The sequence below is a fragment of the Macaca fascicularis genome, chromosome 16 (genome assembly GCF_037993035.2).
Source record: "Macaca fascicularis isolate 582-1 chromosome 16, T2T-MFA8v1.1".
Lineage (NCBI taxonomy): Eukaryota > Metazoa > Chordata > Mammalia > Primates > Cercopithecidae > Macaca > Macaca fascicularis.
In genome coordinates this window covers 49,849,368-49,873,011 of record NC_088390.1, presented here as the reverse complement: position 1 = coordinate 49,873,011, position 23,644 = coordinate 49,849,368, and the positions used below count along the sequence as shown (strand labels likewise).

The window sequence follows — 23,644 nt, the reverse complement described above, 5'->3', positions numbered from 1 at the left end:
AAAACCTTAAGGAGAAAGAGATCACAGCAGTCTTCAGAAGCCAAAACTAGGAAGGTTCACATAATTGAAAAAAGCTCAAAAGTGCCTACACTGCAGAAAACCAAGAAAGAAACCAGTTTATTGAGCAGAACCAAGCAAAGGCTTAGGAATTCAGGTCACTACATCACTCAGAGAGCAGTAGTATAGAGTGGGTCTGAAAATAGAAGGAGTGAGCCAAAGAAGCTGTTTGTCCCCTTTCCCCAGCTTCACGTGGTCATTTACTACCCTCCTCAACTCAGGTAGTAGATTGGAGGTTTACTCTGGAAAGTTTAGAGAGTCTCTAGCCAGCTAATGCCATACTGAAAACAGATTTAGTGCAAAGTGAGATCACTGGCCCTTTTCATCCACTCAACTTCAAGAATAGTGGCAGAGAAGCTAACTTCTCTCTGGGAAGCTAACTTGCCCAAGGAAAAAATTAACAGGTATCAATATTTGGGTGTCCCCTAGCAAAAGGACCAGATTTTTGCACTGTAGTCCTATAATGAAGCTTATACTGTAGCAAGACCTGCTTTTGGATGCAAAGTTCACAGTTTGCCTTTTTTGCCTTACTCTTAAAACATGAACATATACAGCCAAGGATTGGAGGCACAAGCAGGCATTTAAGGAAAGCCTCTATCATGAGAGAGCCCCAAATAAGAAGAAAGAATTATAGGAAACACAGTCCAGGAAGCTGAAGGAAGTCAGGGAGTGGGACTAATGTTCTCAGAAAAAAATGAAAATATTTATAGAACAGGGTTCTATAAAAGGAACATTCAGAAACACACACCTCAAAAAAGGCTCTGACAAACTAAAATTCAGTATCAGATTGGAAAGTACAATTGAAGACACCACTCAGAAAATACAACAAAAAGCAAAGGAACTGGACATGGGGGCACACGCCTGTAGTGCCAGCAACTCAGGAGGCTGAAGCCAGAAGATTGCTTGAGTCCAAGAGTTCAAGGCTGCAGTGAGCTATCATCGCGCCACTGCAGCCTGGGTGACAGAGTGCAGATGAGACCCCCATCTCTAAAAAAAGAGAAAAAGAATAAGTAATATTTAAAATTTAAAAATCAGGTGCGGTGGCTCATGCCTGTAATCCCAGCACTCTGGGAGACTGAGGCAGGCAGATCATGAGGTCAGGAGTTTGAGACCAGTCTGGCCAACATGGGGAAACCCCGTCTTTACTAAAAATACAAAAATTAGCCAGGTGTGGTCGTGGGTGCCTGTAATCCCAGCTACTTGGGAGGCTGAGGCAGGAGAATTGCTTGAACCCGGGAGGCAGAGGGTGCAGCGAGCCAAGATCGCGCCACTCTACTCCAGCCTGGGCAACAGAGCAAGACTCCATCTCAAAAAAAAAAAAAATCAAGAAATAATCTGATTATGTTACTTAGAAATATAGAGATAAATACCAGAAGAAAAAACTATGGAAAGAGCTGTGGGAACAGGAATTACAAATGAGGAGTAGACAGAAAATTGCAATGTTTCCTTTGAAGCCTTGTAGAACTATATAGCTTATTAAAGTGGATTGCTTTGATTTATTTTAAAAAAATTAAACATAAAAAAAAGAGAAAGTATTGGAGATCCTTTAAAATGGTTCCTGTGCTCAGAAGTATTTGTCAGTTATCATAGTGCCTGAAATACCAACATTAGAGATGTGTTTCTCTTTTTGATAGAAGCCAATCTAATAGGTACGAGGTGATAGCTCATTGTGGTTTCCATTTGCAATTCTCTCATGATTAGAAATGTTCAGCATTTTTCCATATGCAGGTTGAATATCCCTTATCCAAAAAAAGGTTGTGACCAGAAGTATTTCAGATTTCTGATTTTTTTGGATTTTGGAATATGTGCAGAATATATACCCGTTGAGCATTTCTAATCTGAAAAGCTGAAATCCAAAATGCTCCCATGAGCATTTCCTCTGAGTGTCATGTCAGTGTTCAAAAAGTTTCAGATTTGGGGACATTTCAGATTTCAGATGTTCGTATTAGGGATGCTGAACCTGTATCTGTTGGCCATTTTTATGTCTTTTGAGAAATGTCTCTTCAAGTCCTTTTGCCCATTTTTTAATAAGATTATTGGTTGTTACTGAGTAGCTTGAGTTCCTTCTACATTTTGGAGATTAGTTCCTAATTGAGTGTATGATTTACAGATATTTTCTCCCAAGCTGTGGGTTGCCTCTTCACTCTTGTTTTCCTTTGCTGTAGAATCTTTTTAGTGTGATGCAATCCCTTTTGTCTATGTTTACTTTTATTGCCTGTGCTTTTGAGGTCATATCAAACCAAATAACTGCCCAGGCCAATGTCATGAAGCTTTTTTCTTACATTTTCTTTTAGTACTTTTATAGTTTCAGGTTGTACATTTAAGTCTTTAATCCATTTTGAGTTGATTCTTTATAATGGGTAAGATAAGGGTTGATTTTCATTGTTCTGCATGTGGATATCCAGCTTTCCCAGTACCATTTATTGATGAGACTCTCCTTTCCCTATTGTATGTTCTCGGCACCTTTGTCAGAAATCAATTGGCCATTGATATGTGTATTTATTTTGGGCTTTCCTATCCTATCTCATTGGTCAGTAATAACAAGTGTTGGCAAGGATGTGGAGAAGACAGAATCCTTATACGCTATTGGTATTGCAAATTAATACAACCATTTTGGGAAACAATATGGAGGTTTCTCAAAAAACTGAAACTAGAATTACCATTTGTTCCAGCAATTCCATTTATAGATACATACCCAAAGGAATTGAAATCAGTATATCAAACAGATGTCCATGCTGCCATGTTCATTGCAGCGTTATGTACAATAACCAAGATGCAGAAATAACCTAAGTGCCCATCAGTGAATGAATGGTTTTTTTAAATATGCCATATATACACAATGGAAAACTATTCAGACTTTAAAAAAAAAGAAAAGGAAAATCTATCATTCTCGGCAATATAGCTGAACCTAGGAGACATTATGTTAAATAAATAAACCAGGCCCAGAAAGACAAATATTGTATGATGTCACTTATATGTGGAATCTAAAAAATCAAAACTCAAAGTTGAGAGTAGAGTGATGGTTACCAGAGGCTGTAGAGGGTAGGAGAGTAGATGGAGAAAGGGGAGACATTGGTTAACAGGTAAAAAGTTAGATAGGAAGAATAAGTTCTGCTGTTGCACAGCTTGGTGACTATAGATAATGTATATTTTCAAATTGCTAAAAGAGAGGTTTTTTGTTTTTTGGGGGTTTTTTGAGACGGTCTCACTCCATTGACCAAGTTGGAGTGCAGTGGCGTGATCACAGCTCACTGCAGCCTAGACTTCTTGCGCTCAAGTGATCTTCCCATCTTAGCCTCATTAGTAACTGGGACTACAGGCACATGCCACCACATCCGGCCAATTTTATTTTTATTATTTTCAATAGAGACAAGATTTGTCTGTGTTGCCCAGACTGGTCTCAAACTCCTGAGCTCAAGCAGTCCACCCACCCCAGCCTCCCGAGTGCTGGGATTATAAGTGTGAGCCTAAAAGAGAGGATTTTAAATGTTCTCACCACAAATAAATGATAAATATTTGAGGTGATGGATATGCAAAAAAAAAAAAAAAGATGTATTTCTCATTCATACCAGGATGTATTACTATTCAGTAATAAAGTGGAGCTGAGTATTTAGAAATATTTATCAGAGATCATTCCTCCAAAGAAAGATGGACAAAGTTTTACACCAGTTAGATGATTCAAATAAAAAGACATGTTCTTCAGCCATTTGCTGTCAAAAATAAATACACTACAATCAAGTAGTGTCTGCTTACCTCTATAGAAGAACATCCAAACAATCAAATACAAGAAGGAACTTCATTTATCTATACATTCAGGCAAGTATTTTGTGCCCGTCTGGTGCCAGGCACTGTCCTAGGTGCTGGAGTTTCAGTGATGAAGGCCTTGCCCTCATGAAGCTTATATTACCCCACTCTTAGTTTCTGAATAAAGGACGCCTAGAAAACTAGAAAAAAAAATTCAGTTAAAAAATAAGACACATTAATGTACATTGACATATTTTATTTAAAATAAGATGTTTATGGGTTTTGTTTAAAAGAAAAACTAGGATTGAAAATTATATTTTGGCAGTGAAGGGACAGACATTTAGTTCCATAAGAGATGAATGGGAAAAGGATAAAAAGAACAAATGACCAGATTTAGACTTAACCATCAAAAGGAGGAAGAGCATCTTTGATTTGGAGGAAAAAGGTACACTTGAGTAAAGTCAGAATGTTTAGATGGCAGAAAGAGAGCAGGAAAATTCATACCTTTCATACCTGAGGATCTCATTTTTTTCAGTGAGGCAAGAATCAAGATCATCTGAACATAACAAAGGCAAGGGAGCAAGTTACCAGGGACTTGAAGAGAGTTGTAAATTTTGAAATAAACCACTAGGGAATACAAGAAAGGGGTCATCCAAAGGGTTACTATGTCCTATTAGCGATTGTGTCCAGCCATCCTTAGAAATAACTTTGTAACAGGATCATAATTATGAGATTCTTACCAGCAATGTCCAGCAACCTGGAAATAGAGCAGAGAAAACAGTTTGATTTAGAGAAGATTAACAAGTAAGGCTGGCCAGGCGCGGTGGCTCACGCCTGTAATCCCAGCACTATGGGAGGCTGAGGTGGGCGAATCATGAGGTCAGGAGCTCGAGACCAGCCTGGCCAACATGGTGAAACCCCATCTCTACTAAAAATACAAAAAAAGTAGCCAGGCATGGTGGCGGGCACCTGTAATTCCAGCTACTCGGGAGGCTGAGGCAGGAGAATCGCTTGAACCCGGAAGGCAGAGATTGCAGAGAGCTGAGGTCACGCCACTGCATTCCAGCCCGGCGACAGTCTGAGACTCTGTCTCAAAAAAAAACAAAGCTAAATTGAGAAGAGGTCAAGAGAGTGTTGGAATGAAGGATGGTGTTGAGTACAGTCGTTGAAATGGTTGACCTTGGAATCCAGGCCGCATTGGGAAGTAAGATAAATTAAGGTGAGACCAGTAGCCTGGGTTGGGACTAATAGAAGCTGAGAGCTTGGAGGCTGTGATAAATGTAAAGAGCAAATGTAATGGAAACACAGGCATGAAAAGCCTGGAAGCATCAAGTAGAGCCATTCTAGATGGTAAGGTCTGAGGTGTAGCATATAAAACAGAAATGGAATATGAGATTCACATCTGTAGTTATCAGCCTTAAATGGAAGCTTTATTTCTGGTAACGTCACCGGACAGTATAAAATGGCCATGTGAAAAGTAAATGCAGAAAGCATCTCCCTTTACAAAAGAACACAAAGACTAAGATTGACATTTAATTATGACTCAGGCTTAGGTGGAATCATAGTCTGTTGCTTATTCTTACCCTTTCTCACAGGAATTCACAATGAACAACTATTTTTCTGTTGGACCTGATGCTCTCATGGCTCTCAATTTTCATGCTCATCGTGAGAAGGCACCATCTCTGTTTTCTAGCAGAATTCTTAATAAGGTGTGTTGGATAAAATAACATTTCCTGCTTATCACTGAAGGTACAGTAAAAATCAATAGTTCAATTATATTTAGCACTTTTAGATTCAGATTTAATTAACTTTTTACCTGCTCTGTTTTGTGTAGGATCGTCAAATTAGATCTTTTTTTTAAATTAGATCTTTAAATGTACTTTAGCAGGCCGGGCACAGTGGCTCATGCCTGTAATCTTAGCACTTTGGGAGGCGGAGGCAGGTGGATCACTTGAGGTCAGGAGTTCAAGACCTGCCTGGCCAACGTGGTGAAACCCTGTCTCTACTAAAAATACAAATTTAGCCGGGCGTGGTGGCAGGTGTCTGTAATCCCAGCCACTCAGGAGGCTGAGGTAGGAGAATCTCTTGAAACCAGGAGGCAAAGGTTGCAGTGAACTTAGATCATACCACTGCACTCCAGCCTGGGCAACAGAATGAAGCTCCATCTCAAAGAACAAAACAAAACAACTTTATCAAAGTATAACATAATTCTAACAATTTTTTTAAATTCAAATTTGGAGTGTTTTATAGCATATTTTGCTTAGATGGCAACTAAATGGAATATATGATAGTTTATCTTAAATGGCAGCTAAAATTGGAAGGAAATTTTAGGCAGACTAAATTTTTGGTGAGGTCATTAATGGAACAGTAGATTTCATTGGTTTGAAAAACCTCCAGAAGGCAGATGAGATAAAGAAAAGAGAAGCTTGTTTGCCACAGCTTTGAACTAAGGTCATATCTGGTTTCTAGTACAGTTGATTCCTTTGATGTAGTTTTGCTTAGGAATTTTTTAAATAACATTTGGTGATTGACCAACAGGATATCAAAAATAAATGCAAAGCAATTGTGTTCCTGGTTCTGTTTTACAAATATTTCAAGTTTTGAAATAGTTCCCTTTTATTAATGTAGTTACTAAGGTAATATGTATTACTATTCATACAATTGATAATTAACTCATCTCAGTCCTTACATCAATCTTTCTGTATTCGAAAGTGATTAGAAAATGTTTGTTAGATTAATATGCATTACTCTTCTTAAGTAATCTGAGGTACTAGGAAAAAGTGGAATTTTCTAACTTGAATATTTTTCTTTATAAAATACAACTTTTTTGATAAATTGGGAGAAAACACCATTTAGAAACAAATCACTTGTAGGTTAGGTGTGGTGGCTCATGCCTGTAATCCCAGCACTTTGAGAGGCCAAGGTGGGCAGATCACGAGGTCAGGAGATCAAGACCATCCTGGGCAACATGGTGAAACCCCGTCTCTACTAAAAATACAAAAATTAGCCAGATGTGGTGGTGCACGCCTGTAGTCCCAGCTCCTTGGGAGACTGAGGCAGGAGAATCGCTTGAACTCGGGAGCCAGAGGTTGCAGTGGACCAAGATCGCACAACTGCACTCCAGCCTGGTGACAGAGCAAGACTCCATCTCAAAAAAAAAAGAAAAAACCACTTCTATCCCACATTTCCCCTGAGAAAGAGACTAATTACACTTAAATGAAATGGCCTGTATTGTCATCTTCCATAAAAGAAGGATGAGTAACCACAGTTCACCTAGAACTTTTAAACTATTAATAGCTTAAGAGAATAAAATGTGAAATAACAAATGATGCCAAAAGTATCTATGATATATTAAAGGCATTTTTACATTGTGTTTTAATTATAGATTTCCATTGCTGCTCCTAGTGGATTCCAATTTTACCCTTTGAAATTACTAGAATGGAGGTGTTGGATAGGGCCAGAGGGTGCACATCAAAAGTATCCCTTTTGGTTGCCCTTCTTTTCATCAGCATCTAGTCTACCATAAGGAAAATGCGCTTCAACATTCTTGAAGGGAGCTTTGATACAGTGTATTTTTTCTTAATGTTTACAGGGTTAGACTGTTTTAATATTATGTTTTCTGTCCATTTTTCATAGGCGGTTTACTTATTTTATGGAACCAAAGATTGTTTAGTGCAAGAATGTAAAGATTTGAATAAAAAAGTTGAGGTAAGCTATTAACTCTTTTTATTTTTTAAAGTTTTAGGTGGTCTCTGGATTATGAAGACGTTTTAAAAAGAAATGCTAAACTAACTTTCTGTTAATATATTTTGCCAGCATACATAGAGTATTTATTTGTGTGCCAGGCACTTTGCTACATGCTTTATACACATTGTCCCTCTAAATTCTCTCCACAATTCTATAAGGCATGTATTATATATTTACATTATACAGAAAACTATTTTGAATGAAGTAATTTGCCCAAATTCTCTCATTTAATGCCTAAATACACATGTGATCAAGATGTGAACCCAGATTTATGTAAATCCAGAATCTGTTTATTAGGATGAATGGCCTCCATTCATACATGATAAATAATTTACAGTTATCTAATACAGTGCCTGACTCAACATAAAGACACAGAGGAAGTTTAAATGGAAAGTTTAATTCAGATTACTTTTGTGGGGTATCTCTCTTACATACCAAAATAAAAATGTGTAAATAGTAAAAATAGAATATTAATGATTGCTTATTGCGAGAGCATCTCTGACGTTATGATATGGCAGTCTTAAATATATTCCTTGCTTGATTCCAAAAAGAATCTGTAATGGTTAATAGCAACAACAAAGACGTTAATTCAGAGCAACCTAGAACTGATAAAATAAAGAGATCATAAACAGCTTGGGAAAGGAGACAATGAGCAGGGAGTAAGGAGGCTGATTATACATTAGTCAAGGAAACATGTTGCCGTTAGGCATAACGTTTAGCTCAGAGTCTCTAGGCAGCCATGGCGTAGAAGCAAGAACACATTTTCTGTTAAAAAGAGTGTTACGGCCGGGCGCGGTGGCTCACACGTGTAATCCCAGCACTTTGGGAGGCCGAGGCAGGCGGATCACAAGGTCAGGAGATCGAGACTGTCTTGGCTAACATGGTGAAACCCCGTCTCTACTAAAAATACAAAAAAAAATTAGCCGGGCGTGGTGGTGGGCGCCTGTAGTCCCAGCTACTCTGGAGGCTGAGGCAGGAGAACGGTGTGAACCCGGGAGGCGGAGCTTGCAGTGAGCAGAGATCGCGCCACTGCACTCCAGCCTGGGTGACAGAGCGAGACTCCGTCTCAAAAAAAAAAAAAAAAAAGTGTTATGTTACTTTATCATATTTTATTTTTCTTGGCCTTGATAGTATTGGTAGAGTAAAGCATGCAAGCACATAAAATAAAGACCTTTATTGTCTGACATTTTATTTATATAAAAATACAAATACTTTTAATTATACAGAAATAAAATAAACTGTATTTACATACCTACAAAATAGTCATTGTCCTCGATACTGGAGGTACAGTGATAAATCCCTTGCTCTACATTTACAGTCTAGGGTGAAGAAAGGTATTTAAACCAGTCTGGGCACAGTGGCTCATGCCTGTAATCCCAGCACTTTGAGAGGCCAAGGTGGGAGGATTGCTTGAGGCAAGGAGACTAGCCTGGGCAACATAGTGATACTCCACTTTTACAAAAAATAAAAATAGCTGAGCATAGTGGCATGTACCTGTGGTCCTAGCTGATCAGGAGGCTGAGGCAGAAGGATCACTTGAACCCAGCAGGCAGAGGCTACAGTAAGCCGTGATTGTACCACTGCACTCCAGCCTGGGTGACAGATTGAGACCCTGTCTCCAAGAAAAAACCAAAAAGATATTTCACACATTGCAATGCAGTATGAGAAGTTATGTAAGAAAAGCATGTGGTCTTACAGGAATAAATAACTGCAATACGTAACCTAGGAGCTACAGAGACTAGGGAAGGTGGCAGTCTTTCTGGAAGAAGTGACAAGATGGAATCTGAAAATAAGTAAGAGTTAGCTAAGAGGAGGAGGAGGGTAAGATTGCTGTAGGCTAAAAACAGCATGTGCAAAAGACCCAGAGGCGCACATGGCATGTTTGAGTGAGTTCAAGCTGGAGCATAGCTTTCAGGAAGGAAAGTGACAAGAGCTGAGGCTAGAGAGATGGACAGAAGTCAAATCACAGAGTGTCATATTTGCCTGGTATTGGAGTTTGGATTTCATTATGGGCATTGCAGGGTTGAAGTGAAGCCATTGAAGGGCTGTAATTAGAGGATGACATATTTGCATTTTTAAAATGTCGATCCAATTGCTCTGTGAGGGATGCATAGGAAAGTAACGCTAGAGGCAGATAGGCTAGATAGGAACTTTTAGGGAAGAAATGGTGGAGAGAGAGAAAGACATAGAAATAGCATCAACTGTTTTTAGTGATTAAGGGGATGTGGAGGGTAAAAAGTCAAAGAAATCAAAGATAACTGGCAGGTTTCTGGCTTAAACAGCTGGGGTGGGGGTGAGTTAACCTACTTACTAGGAAAGAGTAAGTAAGAGTTAGCTAAGAGAAGGAGGAGGGGAAGATTGTTACTCTTTCCTGGTAAGTACATTGGGGAACAGGGAACAGATTGCAGAAAAGTTGCTTGTTCAATTTTTTACATAGGAGTTTTTGGTGCCAGTTCATGGACATGTTTTGGAGGCAGTGGATAGATAGATCTGGCCCAGTTTACTTTCCTGAAAAGGAACATCCAGGAAAGTAGAGTCTGTGGTTCCCAGGAAGCAAAGGGAAAGAAGATTTTAGGAAAAGAGGAAGGGGGTCAGCAAGTGTCAGGTACTACTGAAACAGCAATTTAGATAAGGCCTGAAAAAATCGCAGGGCTCAACAAAAAGGACATTATTGATGATGTTGCAAGCAGTTCCACTGAAGAGATAGAAAAGGCCAGATGAGAGGCCCTGAGTGAGAGGTAGGGAGCATCTTCTACATGTGCGTCTCTCACATATAAGCACATTTATGAAAATAGATGTGAATTCTAAATGGATGTGTATGGAAATCATGTACCCTGTAGTCACTATCTGTTTGTATTTCTTTAAAGCTAGAACTGGATGGTGAGCGAGTAGCACTGCCCAGCTTGGAAGGTATTATAGTTCTGAACATTGGTTACTGGGGCGGTGGCTGCAGACTATGGGAAGGGATGGGAGACGAGACTTACCCTCTAGCCAGGTATGTACATTTGTGGTCTGTTTTTTTATGTCACTATTTTATTTAAAGCAATCTCTTGTTTATAGACTTTAACATTTTTCCTTAAATTTTCTTTTTTGTATATCTCATTAGTTATAGTATTTTTAAAGTTGATGGTCCAACTGTGTTAAAAAGTAATTGCTCTAGCATAACTGATTTTGTTTTATTGCATCATATAATCCGTATTTTCTGTTTCCAATTTTAGGCATGACGATGGTCTACTGGAAGTCGTTGGAGTATATGGGTCTTTCCACTGTGCTCAGATTCAAGTAAAACTGGCGAATCCTTTTCGAATAGGACAGGCACATACAGTGAGGGTAGGTGAAATATGGCTGTAACAGGCTAATTTGTCCCAATCCATTTCTAAGCTGTTGATACGTAAAGTATACATGCCATACCTTTCTTTAAACCGTGGTTTATGGCTCATGCAGCTGGTCACTGTACACCAGGGGCTAGAGTGGGATGAGGAAGAAACAGAAACATGGCTCAAGCTCCATGAGATAAAACATTCACTTGAAAAAAGAATTCCTTAATCAATGAATAAAAACATATTCAGATTAATATTTTCTAAAAATGAAATGCATAAGGGTTAAGGGATTGTGGATGGTGTTATTAAGGAAGACCTGTCTAAATTTTGGGGGACTGACTTTTAAACGTTATTTGTTCCCTAATATCAGCTGATTTTGAAGTGCTCCATGATGCCAATGCAGGTGGATGGGGAGCCTTGGGCCCAAGGGCCCTGCACTGTCACCATAACTCACAAGACACATGCAATGATGTTATATTTCTCTGGAGAACAAACAGATGATGACATCTCTAGTACTTCGGATCAAGAAGATATAAAGGAGACTGAATAGATGGATGAGGGAGTGAAAACTTTGCATAGAATCCTCACGCAAGTAGATGTATGTTCATCCAAAAGTATTAATAGAAATTCTCTATCAGCTATTCAGTCTTAATTTCACTAGTAGTATTATGGGTATACATTTTTGTAAATAGCATCCCCAAACCAGCCAGCCTTCAGTTATTTACAAACATTTGTTCCTTTTTCAGCAAAATACTTCAAATGAGTAGTATTAACTTACGAAAAGTCAAAAAAACTTACATGAGAGTGAAAATTTGTTATGACTGTTTTGAGAGTGGGACTCGCTCTGAAGTATGTGCTGTCTCATTTCTTATTTTTGAACCATGCATATGATGGACGCACAATGGATGGACACATTATATCTCCAACAAGGTGTGGGTGGAAAGATCATTTCCATCTTCATTTTTAATATGGTGACACCATAGCATTTTAAAAATTAACCTGCTTTTTTGAAAGGAAATGATTACTGTCAAACCACCATGGTTAATCGTGGGCATCCTCCTGCAGCATGCCTCTTAAAATTTTCTGCAACCCAAACCAAGTATATGTATTGATTTCTAGGAACCCCCAAAAGGAGAATAGTAAAAAAAGATCATACTTAAAATTTGTATTATAATTTTTATTTTAGGAACTTATTCAGACACGTAAATGTTGTTTAATTCTGTAGGTAACCATTTGAGCTGAAATTCAGGATCTTTTTGATGACACCAGTGTAGCCAAAAGAGAAGCAGATAAGTGAATTGGTAAGAAATAAGATTCAGAGCACTTTGGATTGTAAGTTATAGGTTCTGAGCTGAACAGTTTATCACCCTCTCTTTTTATTAAAAGACAGTGTCAACACTTCAAAAATTGTGCTTAAAGGAAACTTAATGGTGAGATTAATTGCTTAGGAAAAGCTCAAGGCTGACTGATAAGTTTTAAAACTTTAGTGGTCTAGTAGCATTTTGAAATACAGTAGTCTTTTAACAGAATTTCCCCTTAGGGAGGTAAGTGGACAGAAATCTTTGCTAAAATGTTTATATCATATTTATTTTAAAATGAGAGATATATATTTTTAAATTATTTATTATTTACCTTGTGGTATGATACCTGTGTTTAGTGTTTACGTTCTGTAGCTTTATTTAATAAGTTAAATTGATCACATAAATTCTGCTAGTCACAATCAGATAGAAATTTAGTCTATTAAGTAATTAAAATTTTAATTTAAATCTCCTGACAGATATCTAGACATTCTTATTCTTCACAAATATTCCTCATTGTATTGAAAAAAGAAGGAGGGCATGAAAAGCACTAGGGAACTACTTTTGGATAACTGAAAGCTTTGTTTCATTGTTTTATTTGCCCCTCAATTGCCACAAACTTACTGAAGGGCCAGTTTCATGGTTCCCATTAGAGGGTGCTTGTTCTCTGCTGTTGACCAGCCCATCCCTTCATTACCCACAGGTAGGCTGACCCAGTGGGCATCTAGCCTGGTGTTTTTCTGACAAATGGCCCGTTTGTAGGCATTGTGCTCTTTCATGACATTAATCTCTGAAAGATCAGAATGTTTCCCCCAAAATACCATTAGCAGTCTTTGAGGGTCTATTATGAATCTGTCATCGGTGAATTGCCATAAACCTAAGTTTGCCTCACCTCAGGCCCAGACCATGTTTTCGAAGAGCAACTTAGTAATGTATACAGTAGTCAGTACATTTTATGAAATATTTTATTTTGCTAAATTAACCTCTTCCAGATCTCCTCGGGTGATCTTAAATTCTAGTCTTGAGAAACTTTATGAGCAGATCTGTTTTCAATTTATTTATACACCTTTCATGGTAGGTAACCATGGCAGTGAGGATGGCAGAGTTTTGTTTTTTTAATGGGCCAATCATGTTCTGAGTATTATGAGGTTTATATCCTTTCATTCATGATCAAAATTGTTAAAGATATCACATTTTAAAAATACACTGTTAAATTCACTTTGCTGTAGGTTATAGTTTACCTGTTATAAAATTCATAGTGCTAATTATAGTAGAAGCAAAGTACATCAATTTAGGATGTCAAAATTAAAATAATCACAATAACTAATATAGTTTTTTAATTGTGAAAACTACAATTAAAAATTGGAATTTTAATACCAACCATAATATTACATTATATTTAGAACAGCTTATGTAAAATGCCCTCATTTATCTAAACAAGTTGATTTTTTTGGTTATTGTAATCTAGTAAGGTTTTTGCGTCACTACTGATCTGTCATGAAGTTTTCCGGCTGGCTTATTCACTCATTTAGACTTCATTTAGGGAAGCTATTTCAGAATACCATATCAAAACGTATCATCTTGTTTTTGCAAAATTCACTTACTTTTTTGGGCACATTTACCCAGCATTTCAAATAAATGTATAGGCATGTGTCTTGTTTAAATAAGTACAATTTATAAGACTTCATGTTTGCAAGTTACATATTAGGGTAGTGATTGTTTATATTACCAGGGATTCTACACTTTACCAAAAAAATTGCCATAAGATTTTCCTGTTCCATTTTAAATTGTCTTGATATTTAAAAAAATAACTTCAACATTCTCAGGAAGAAATACATGAAGTAAATCATATCTCCATGTCTGTTTCCAGATTTCTCTCATCTTTTTACTATCCCAATACATTCCTTACTCCTATAAATGTAGTGGCTTAAATACTGAATACCTGGCAGCTCTTATAGATCCCATAGGCAGATGATGATAATTTTCAGTGTTTTGTCATGTTTAATAGAGATCAAACTGACTTGTGTTTTAAAATACAAGTTTTCTACTAGTAAGGTTACATGATTTAAGTGTGTTTTAGGTTTTCTGCAACAATTAGCTGTAAACCCCTAATGTAGCTAATGTTTATACAAATTTTATAGTCAAAATTATTGATTTTTATTTTTTTAGAGTGTTTCAAAAACATAGTGTTTGCTTTGTGAAATACGTTTGCTTAGAGTTATAGTCTACTGTGACTCAGAAATTGTAAGGTCAATTTGCATTGTAAAAATGAATACTACCAGCATGTCAAAAGAAAAACAATTTGCATTTGTAATATAAAGTAAAATTGTATTTAATATATTTATTGAATTTTAAATTTGCATTAACTTGAAAACTTTAAAGGTTATACTAAAAGATTAATGTGGACCCAAATACATAATTTGTTTGGCCAAAAAGGTCATTAGAATGGGTAATGGTTTTGTGTGGTTTTCCTTCAAAATGATAATATTGAAGCAAGAACCAATGTTTTATATTGATAATTTTTTTAATATTTCCACCCAGTTGAGGACAGTGGAATATAAGTAGATTTATTTAAAATATCTAGATATTTTAAAAAGAAAGAAAAGGTTGTTTATCCCAATCTGAATTCATTCTCAGCAACAAGACAGAAAAGGTGGGGTTTGGGTTTTGCTTTTAAACAGTGTCCCCCTTTTTTAATTTTTCCCTTGAAGCCTTTCTCATGTTCCTCAGAGTATGCTCTGCAGGCTATCTGCAGCATCAGAATGCCTGGGCAGGCTGTTGAAAATATGGATTCCTGAGCCCAACCCTTAACTTAATGATTCCATGTCTGGAGACGCAACATAGAAATCTGTTTTTATTACCAAGCACCTCAGGCGATTCTTAAGCATACTGAAATTTGAAAGCTTCTGGTCTGAACTTCTTGTATTCACCTAGGGCTTTTGCTAGGTGGGATACCATGCCGAAAAATTGAATTAATTGTATGTTCTTAAAATTGTTTTTCTTCTACTTCACTATCCTCTTCCCTCAAAGTCACTTTTCTAAAAGAACTCTATGAAAAACTTGTTTGTATCGTACCCAGATTGATATATTTGTCTGAACTCTGTTACATAAAAATTGGTATGATTCATACGTGGAGTCAGTTTTTGGACTGTGACCCATGCAGTGTCGGGGGACAAGGAGTTGCTTCAGGAGTTAGTTATAGTGCGCCTCCAAGGGACAGCAAGCCATGGAGGCTCCTGCCTTCTCACTTCAATCAATGCAGCCACACTTGTGTATACTGAGTGCTGCTTCAGATCTCAATAGATAAAATACTTCCACATTTAAAATGATTCTACTATTTTTTATAAAGGGTTTGAAAGCCACTACTATAATGACTTTGTCACCTAATTGATTTTCTACTAATTTTTACATATTCAGAAACTTCATGTGTTTTTGGTGGACAGAATATTTTGGAGGTCTCTGTTGCTGCTTAGAATGTGGCCACTTGGCTATTTTACAGTTTTTTAAAGCTATTTTATTGAATAGTAAAGCAGTGAACTTAGCCTTCGTTCCTCGTGTTTCTAATTTAAATATATAGTCTGTATTTAATTTTAGATATGTAAATACACATCAATACATACATATTTACCCATATGGCCCTGTGTAACCAGTGCATGAGGCTTGCATAGCCTAGCCCAAAAAGGTATATTCCAGCGTTCTGGGGAAAGAATTTTAAAATGCCATCCTCTAATACAGACGTTTATAAAACTTAAATGATTGAGCTTAACCATCTGCAAGAATGTCTGCAGAAAATAAATCACCTAGAAACTATAAATAGAAATGTGTTGCTGAGGCTGGGCACAGTGGCTTACCCCTATAATCCCAGCACTTGGGGAGGCCAAGGCAGGTGTATCACCTGAGGTCAGGAGTTCGAGACCAGCCTGGCCAATATGGTGAAACCCCATCTGTACTAAAAATACAAAAAAAAAGTTAGCCAGGCACAGTGGCACACGCCTTTAGTCCCAGCTAAACAGGAGGCTGAGGCACGAGAATCGCTGGAACCCAGGCGGCGGAGCTTGCAGTGAACCGAGATCATGCCACTGCACTCCAGCCTGGGCAACAGAGCAAGACTCCGTCTCAATTAAAAAAAAAAAAAAATTGTGTTACTGGTATCAGATGTCAGACCAAGAACACTTCAGTCTCTCTAAGGATGCCCTCAGCTACCTCACTATTAAAGGACGACATCAACACAGAATGCACTAAACAGGAAATAAGCTGTAATCGAGGGAATTTCCATTATGTGTTACTTTTTGGTGACTAACATGGAATGTTGAAAAGGAAGAGCCGGAAAGCTCAGTTGTTTTCTTTATTCCTCTGACATTGTCCAGGCAAGGGGGCATCCTGATCAGATGAGTAGATTTGGCTGAGAAAAACCCTAGAGTAAGGCAGGCACGTTGTGGAGTTGGATGATCCAAGATGGCTCATAAAAACGTTTGTTCTCAATCCGGTTCAGGGCTCTGTCAGCAGTTCAGATTTGAACTGCTTAAATGAACCCTACAGATAAATTGGCACTCTCATTTGTAATCCTGTTTGTACAAGTTTAGAGCAGCCTAGCTCGAGTTCTCAACCCGTCCTCTTAGAAGTGAACTGATTGCACTGGATCCCTAAACCCACAATGTTGAGGACACGTGTGATGACTCCACTTGCGCAGCCAGCTGGCCTCTTGCACTTTCCCCTGCCCACCACAGTCCTATGTACCTAACCACTTAATTACCCTGTGTTAATTGCTTTTGTTTTGTTGGGTCTGTATTTTTGTGGTCAGTGCCTGCAGGCAGAAATGTGAATTAAAGCATTTGATATGTTGAAGATACCTGCTTGTTTTTTAATAAAATTAAAAGTGTAGCACTTAAGTATGATACTGTGTTGTTTTTTGACACAACCATGAGATACAATAAGCAGCTTTGACTTAGTGTCCCAAAAAATGGTTCTTGGTCTGCAGCAGGACAAACAAACTATGTGGCAAGTTCTGAATCACATACTTTTAGATGGAAAGACTAAAAAATTCACATTGCATTGCTTTTGTAGCCTAAGAGCACAGAATAATACACGTGTTAGGAGCAACATTCATTCTCACACATATAAACTGGCTCCTGGCAGAGCAGAGCAGTAAGTGGGATTAAATGGGTGAATTCAACTTATTTTCAGTTGGTAGAATATGGAAAAATACATCATTTATTTGAAATGTCTGAATGGAAACCCAGCTCCACTGCTGTAATTTAACACTGGGCAGTTACTTGTTCTTCCTGAGCCTCAAATTTTCTTTCTGTATAAGAATGGGAAGTAATGCCCACCTAGGGATTACAAGTGCTTACAGGAGCTGGGCAAGCAATGAAGGTAACAGTTGTAGAGACTTCGGTAAACTGGAGCACATGATTCCTGGGAAGCAGGCCTAGTGTGAACAGAATTTATTTTTCTAGAAAAGATAGCAATTTAGAGTATATGAAATCTAATTTTTAAGTATTGGATGGCAACTAATTGACTGCTGTCTACCGTAAGGTTATATGATTATTTTTAGGGTGGGAGAGTGAATGCATCTTTTTTTTTTTTTTTTTTTTTTTTTGAGACGGAGTCTCGCTCTGTCACCCAGGCTGGAGTGCAGTGGCGCGATCTTGGCTCACTGCAAGCTCCGCCTCCCGGGTTCACGCCATTTTCCTGCCTCAGTCTCCCGAGTAGCTGGGACTACAGGCGCCCGCCACCACACCCGGCTAATTTTTTGTATTTTTTTTTAGTAGAGACGGGGTTTCACCGTGGTCTCGATCTCCTGACCTTGTGATCTGCCCGCCTCGGCCTCCCAAAGTGCTGGGATTACAGGCGTGAGCCACCGCGCCCGGCCCGTGAATGCATCTTAATATGCATGGCAGAACTGTGTGTTTCCTTCCATCTGGATTTTCATAAAGCATTGTGATTTATCCGTAGCGATCTGAAAAACATTTTGTGGTATGTAAAATCTTTTATTAATTTTATTAGACATTAGAGGAAGAAGATTCTGTAGTCCTGCTTTATTCTGTCATCTTCACCTGGAAATCCATTTTTATAAAATTTTTATAATAAAAATCACTTGATCACTTACCTGCCTTCTTTTAGACAGTGCCAAGCATAATGCCCTTTGATAATTTACATGCATGTGAATGTGGCTGTGATAGCTGCTGACATTAACAAGGCAGGCTGTCTTACATGTAATGATTCCATGTTTAGACTTCTTAAACAGCTTCACACATTTATTGTACACTTAGGTGTCACATGCTTTTACTTTTTATTTTATAATCTGTGTTTCTGTGAGGTAGACATTATTGGCTCCAGGTTATACATTGATAGCTCGGAGCTAGAGATTGAACCCAGGCCATCCTCCCCACTGCCTTTCATCATCAACACAACCACCACCAACAGTATTTTAAAAGCGTTAAATATTGGCAGACCTGTCGTCATTCTGAGCACTAGGACTAGGGCTTATGCAGTTGTCTGAGGGATTCCCTGTATGAGGAAACTTCACACACCAAAAAATTACTCATGCAAGGGGATTGGAGATCTCAAGCTAAAAGTATTACACATGGACTATTGTAAAAGGGGAAAAAAAGGCACAATAACATTTTAGAATGTACTTAAGAAGCAGTTCGTCACTTGGGAAACCCCAATTCCAATGAGGATTTAGTGTTTCAGTGACACAACATCAGAAGCAAGTATTCATAGCGTAGATACAGAAGCAAAATTAAGAAATGATTTGATTGGTTGCCTTTTTTGGCTTGCTTACTTGGAAAGTCCCCAGTCTCAAGATCATGTTAGTTGGCTGCTTATGATTGGCTGAGGTTAAGTTTTGTTTCTAACATAAGCATTTATCAAAAATGACCCAAGTTAAGTTTCATTTATGTTTACAGTGTAAGTAGGTTAGGGCTATTTTTAAGGCCTAGTTGTTTTGTTTGCTCAGGAGCATCTCAAGCCTAGTTTCCTTTTTTTTTTTTTTTTTTTTTTTTTGAGACGGAGTCTCGCTCTGTCGCCCAGCCCAGGCTGGAGTGCAGTGGCGCGATCTCGGCTCACTGCAAGCTCCGCCTCCTGGGTTCACGCCATTCTCCTGCCTCAGCCTCCCGAGTAGCTGGGACTACAGGCGCCCACAACCGCGCCCGGCTAATTTTTTGTATTTTTAGTAGAGACGGGGTTTCACCGTGGTCTCGATCTCCTGACCTTGTGATCCGCCCGCCTCGGCCTCCCAAAGTGCTGGGATTACAGGCGTGAGCCACCGCGCCCGGCGCCTAGTTTCCATTTTAATTTTGCTTTGACAGTTCCCCACTTTTAGTCACCCTGTCAGCAAGCTGAGAGCGTGACCAAATGGCATGGCATTACTCTCAGTTACCACTATTGACCTAGTCTAGGAAGAAGAGTCAGATGTTTATCAATAGCTGCCCTAGGGCTCAGAGTCACCCTCGGGAATGACATAGTCCATGCTGGTTTCCTCCAGTTGTCTGATCCTTATGGCAATCTTTTGACATATGAGTGACTGCTGGAAAGCATTTAAAAATCCTTGAAAGGACCAGGCTCTGTGGATAACACCTGTAACCTCAGAACTTTGGAGGCCAGAGTAGGGGAATTGCGTGAGCAGGAGTTCAAGACCAGCTAGACAACATAACAAGACCCCATGTCTACAAAAATAAAAATAAAAACTTTGTTTTAATTAGCTGGGCAGGGCTGGGCATGGAGGCTCACACCTGTAATCCCAGAATTGTGGGAGGCCAAGGTGGGTGGATTGCTAGAGCTCAGGAGTTCAAGACCAGCCTAAGCAATATAATGAAACCCGTCTCTACCAAAAATACAAAAAATTAGCCAGGCATGGTGGCACACACCTCTGGTCCCAGCTACTCAGGAGGCTGATGTAGGAGGATCGCTTAAGCCTGAGAGGCAGAGGTTGCAGTGAGCCGAGATTGTGCCACAGCACTCCATCCTGGGTGACAGACTGAGACCTCATCTCAAAAAAATACAAATTAGCTGGGCAGTGCTCACTACAGCTGCACATATACTAAAATTGGAACAATACAGAGAAGATTAGCATGGCCCCTGAACAAGGATGACATGAAAATTCATGAAATGTTCCATATTCTTATGTATAAAAGCAAAGTAAACCCTAATCACCTTGAGTACATGTCATCAGGACCTCCTGAGGCTGTGTCTCGTGCCCGTGCACGTCCTTAATCTTGGCAAAATAAACTTTCTAAATTGGAAAAAAAAAAAAAAAATTGGCTGAATGTGGTGATGCACACCTGTAATCTAAGCTACTCAGGAGACCGAGGTGGGAGGATCACTTTAGTCCAGGAGTTCCAGGCTACAGTGAGCTAGGATTGCACCACTGCACTCCTGCCTGGGTCAAAGAGCACGACACTGTTGCTAAAAAAATAATAATAAATTTGTAAAATTATTGAGAGAATACAATGCACTGTGTTGTGTAAGCCATTGTGTATGGGTACCCACTGTGTACGGGTAAACACAATAACTATAATAGCAAAGGACTGAAAAATAACCCCGAGTAAAGATTCCCAGGAGCCAAGATTTAACCAACTGAATAAATCAAGAGAGGCAGTGCTAATGAGATGAAAACCTTGTGTTCTTTAGGAACTTTTACATTTTGGACAATATCAAATATAACAAAACACTTAATGTTTTGTTAACAAAAAAACACCACTTCTCACCAATTCGAGCACAAGCTCCTCCCTGCCGAGCAGCTAAAGTGTCAACAACTCCTACTTTGGAGTACTACTGAGGTGAAATTACTCATCTCATATTTTACTGCTTGAAGAAAATTCATAGGTATCACTAAAACTTTTTTCAAGAGTTGCTGAAATACTAATAAGCAATTTTCTCAAATCAGAGGCTCCCTGCTGAGGAAAAAGAGCTCTTACAAAAGAATGAAATCTGTAACCCCTTTGTATGATTGGGTCTGGAGATCACTCAGGAGGCTCATTTCTGAGGGTTCACTTTATGTACAAGTGACCTGAGGTTCAGAATCTGACGAACATTCAGTCATCTGGTCATTTTAGGTAGGACATAGCCCAAACATTTAGGTGGAAAAACCTTTATATATTTGTCATACAAGATTAACAATCCAGCCAGGCGCGGTGCCTCATGCCTGTAATCTCAGCGCTTTGGGAGGCCAAGGCAAGCGGATCACCTGAGGTCAGGAGTTCAAGACGAGCCTGGCCAACATGGTGAAAGCCCGTCTACTAAAAATACAAAAAAAATTAGCTGGGTGTAGGGGTGCCTGTAGTCCCAGCTACTTGGGAGGCTGAGGCAGGAGAATCGCTTGAATTTGGGAGGCGGAGGTTTCAGTGAGCCGAGATCATGCCATTGCACTCCAGCCTGGGCAACAAGAGCAAAACTCCATCTCAAAAAAAAAAAAAAAAAAAAAAAGATGAATAATCCAGTATTATTGAGAGAAGGGTGCAAAGTGAACTCCATTATAAAGTGAATTGGTTAATGCTATGGTTTGCATGTATTCCCTTAAATTTTATGTATTTGAAACTTAATCCCCAAATTCACAAGTTGATAAGAGGTAGGGCCTTTGGGAGGTAATCAGGATTAAATAAGGTGGTCAGGGTGGGCCTCCCATCATCAGACTGGTGAAAAGAGCCATGACCTTCAATCTGATACTAAATCTTGACCTGATTCGGGTAATAGCAATGGACTCTGGACCAATGAAACCCTCAGACAACTGGAGGGAGGGGGAGATAAGACAAGTAAGGACCTATTATTTCTAAATAAGTAAGACATTGTGTAAATGGGAACATATAAACAGAGCCGTATGGTCTGGAGTCAAGTAACATACATGTTAGCAGGGCATATGATCATTGATAAAACAATTTTATGTAAAGTATTCCCCATAGAAACCCAATTGAGTAGGCAGAGTAGATATAATTTTTCTAAATTAGCACATTGCAATTCAGAAAGGCTAGTGACATGCCAGTGCTATACAGAGCTAGGATACTGATCTAGTCTTGTGACTCCAAAATTTAGTGGAGTTTGTTGTTCCTTTATTTTTTCCCCCACTAAGTTATGCCTTCTTTTTTCTAAGTCAGGGGTTCCTAGCCTTTATTGTATCATTAAGCCTATCTCTATAAGAAGTTGGCTATAGTTACAGACACTTCCTCCCTCCCTCTGACCCTAGCAGTTTGGCGCATACAGCAGAATTTTGCAGCCAACTTCAAGGGCCTCCCAAGACTCCAGTTAAGAACCTCTGAACCAAGGACACCAGTCCTAGCGGAGGTATCTCAGACGTATTTAGTATAAACTGGCAATGAGCTTGTTCTGTCTGGTTATCTTCTATCTCCAGCCATTTTCTATTCTGATTCATCCACAAACCCACAGAGAAGTCAGTAGTACACAGGTTCAGAAAAGCTAGTGGTGGAGAAAAGTTGCCGGGAGAAAAAAAGTGGCACTTAGGCTGTGCCTCTAAGGAGAGGCCATTCTGACATGTTCTGGGAACAACATGTTGGCAAGCTGGCAAGAAGAAAAGACTGGATGCATGGCCAGGCGCGGTTGTTCACGCCTGTAATCCCAGCACTTTGGGAGGCTGAAGCAGGCTGATCACCTGAGATCAGGAGTTTGAGACTAGCCTGGCCAACATGACAAAACTCGTCTCTACTGAAAACACAAAAATTAGCCGGATATGGTGGCAGGCGCCTGCAATCCCAGCTACTCAGGAGGCTGAGGCAGGAGAATCCCTTGAACCCAGGAGGCAGATGTTGCAGTGAGCTGAGATCACACCATTGCACTCCAGCCTGGGTGACAAGAGCAAAACTCCATCTCAAAAAAAAAAAAAATAACCTAAAGCATGCCATAAATCTGTGAACTATGAACTTTAGGATGCCACATACAAAAATGGCATTTTAAGATTATTCTGGGAGCAGTGTGGAAGATGAGGGGGAAGGATTAGAAACAGGAAAGTTATTCGATAGAAGTAGAGGCAGAAATGAGAACATTCATGGAGGAAGAATTGACAGGCCAAGATGTGAGATACCTAGAGGAAAGGGGTAAGGGATCTTTCAAGATTTTCAGCCTTGGAAGAACGAATGTGTTCAGTAAATATTTATTGTGTACACTCTGTTGATGATAGAAGTGTGGAGGTGCAGGGTGCCAAGGCCAAAGCCAAGTTCTGAGTCAACCAGTCAAGTTACAAGAAGCTACTTTAAGATTTAGAGAGTTTGTGGCCGGGCGCGGTGGCTCAAGCCTGTAATCCCAGCACTTTGGGAGGCCGAGACGGGCGGATCACGAGGTCAGGAGATTGAGACCATCCTGGCTAACACGGTGAAACCCCGTCTCTACTAAAAAAGTAGAAAAAACTAGCCGGGCGAGGTGGTGGGTGCCTGTAGTCTCAGCTACTCGGGAGGCTGAGGCAGGAGAATGGCAGGAACCCGGGAGGCGGAGCTTGCAGTGAGCTGAGATGGCGCCACTGCACTCCAG

General features: G+C 39.3%; 1 protein-coding gene and 1 non-coding gene across 4 annotated transcripts in view; both read left to right on the top strand.

Moving 5' to 3' along the window:
* The window catches only part of DGKE (diacylglycerol kinase epsilon), a 31,444-nt gene extending 16,977 nt beyond the window's left edge, over positions 1-14,467 (top strand). The window contains exons 8-13 of one of the 3 annotated variants that reach the window (XM_005583797.5): positions 5,397-5,510; positions 7,438-7,509; positions 10,416-10,543; positions 10,767-10,878; positions 11,239-11,466; positions 12,094-14,467. In XM_005583797.5, the coding sequence (XP_005583854.1) occupies positions 5,397-5,510; positions 7,438-7,509; positions 10,416-10,543; positions 10,767-10,878; positions 11,239-11,418 (606 nt within the window). In that variant the 3' untranslated portion in view covers positions 11,419-11,466; positions 12,094-14,467. Of the gene's footprint in view, positions 1-5,396; positions 5,551-7,437; positions 7,510-10,415; positions 10,544-10,766; positions 10,879-11,238; positions 12,000-12,093 lie in introns of those variants that run through there. The other 2 variants (XM_015438328.4, XM_074019250.1) reach the window with 2 other exon arrangements.
* A 5,719-nt stretch (positions 14,468-20,186) lies between these two features.
* LOC123569678 (U6 spliceosomal RNA) lies at positions 20,187-20,293 on the top strand. Its single transcript, XR_006693479.1, has one exon. It is a non-coding gene; the product is annotated as a U6 spliceosomal RNA (small nuclear RNA).
* Positions 20,294-23,644: the final 3,351 nt, after the last annotated feature.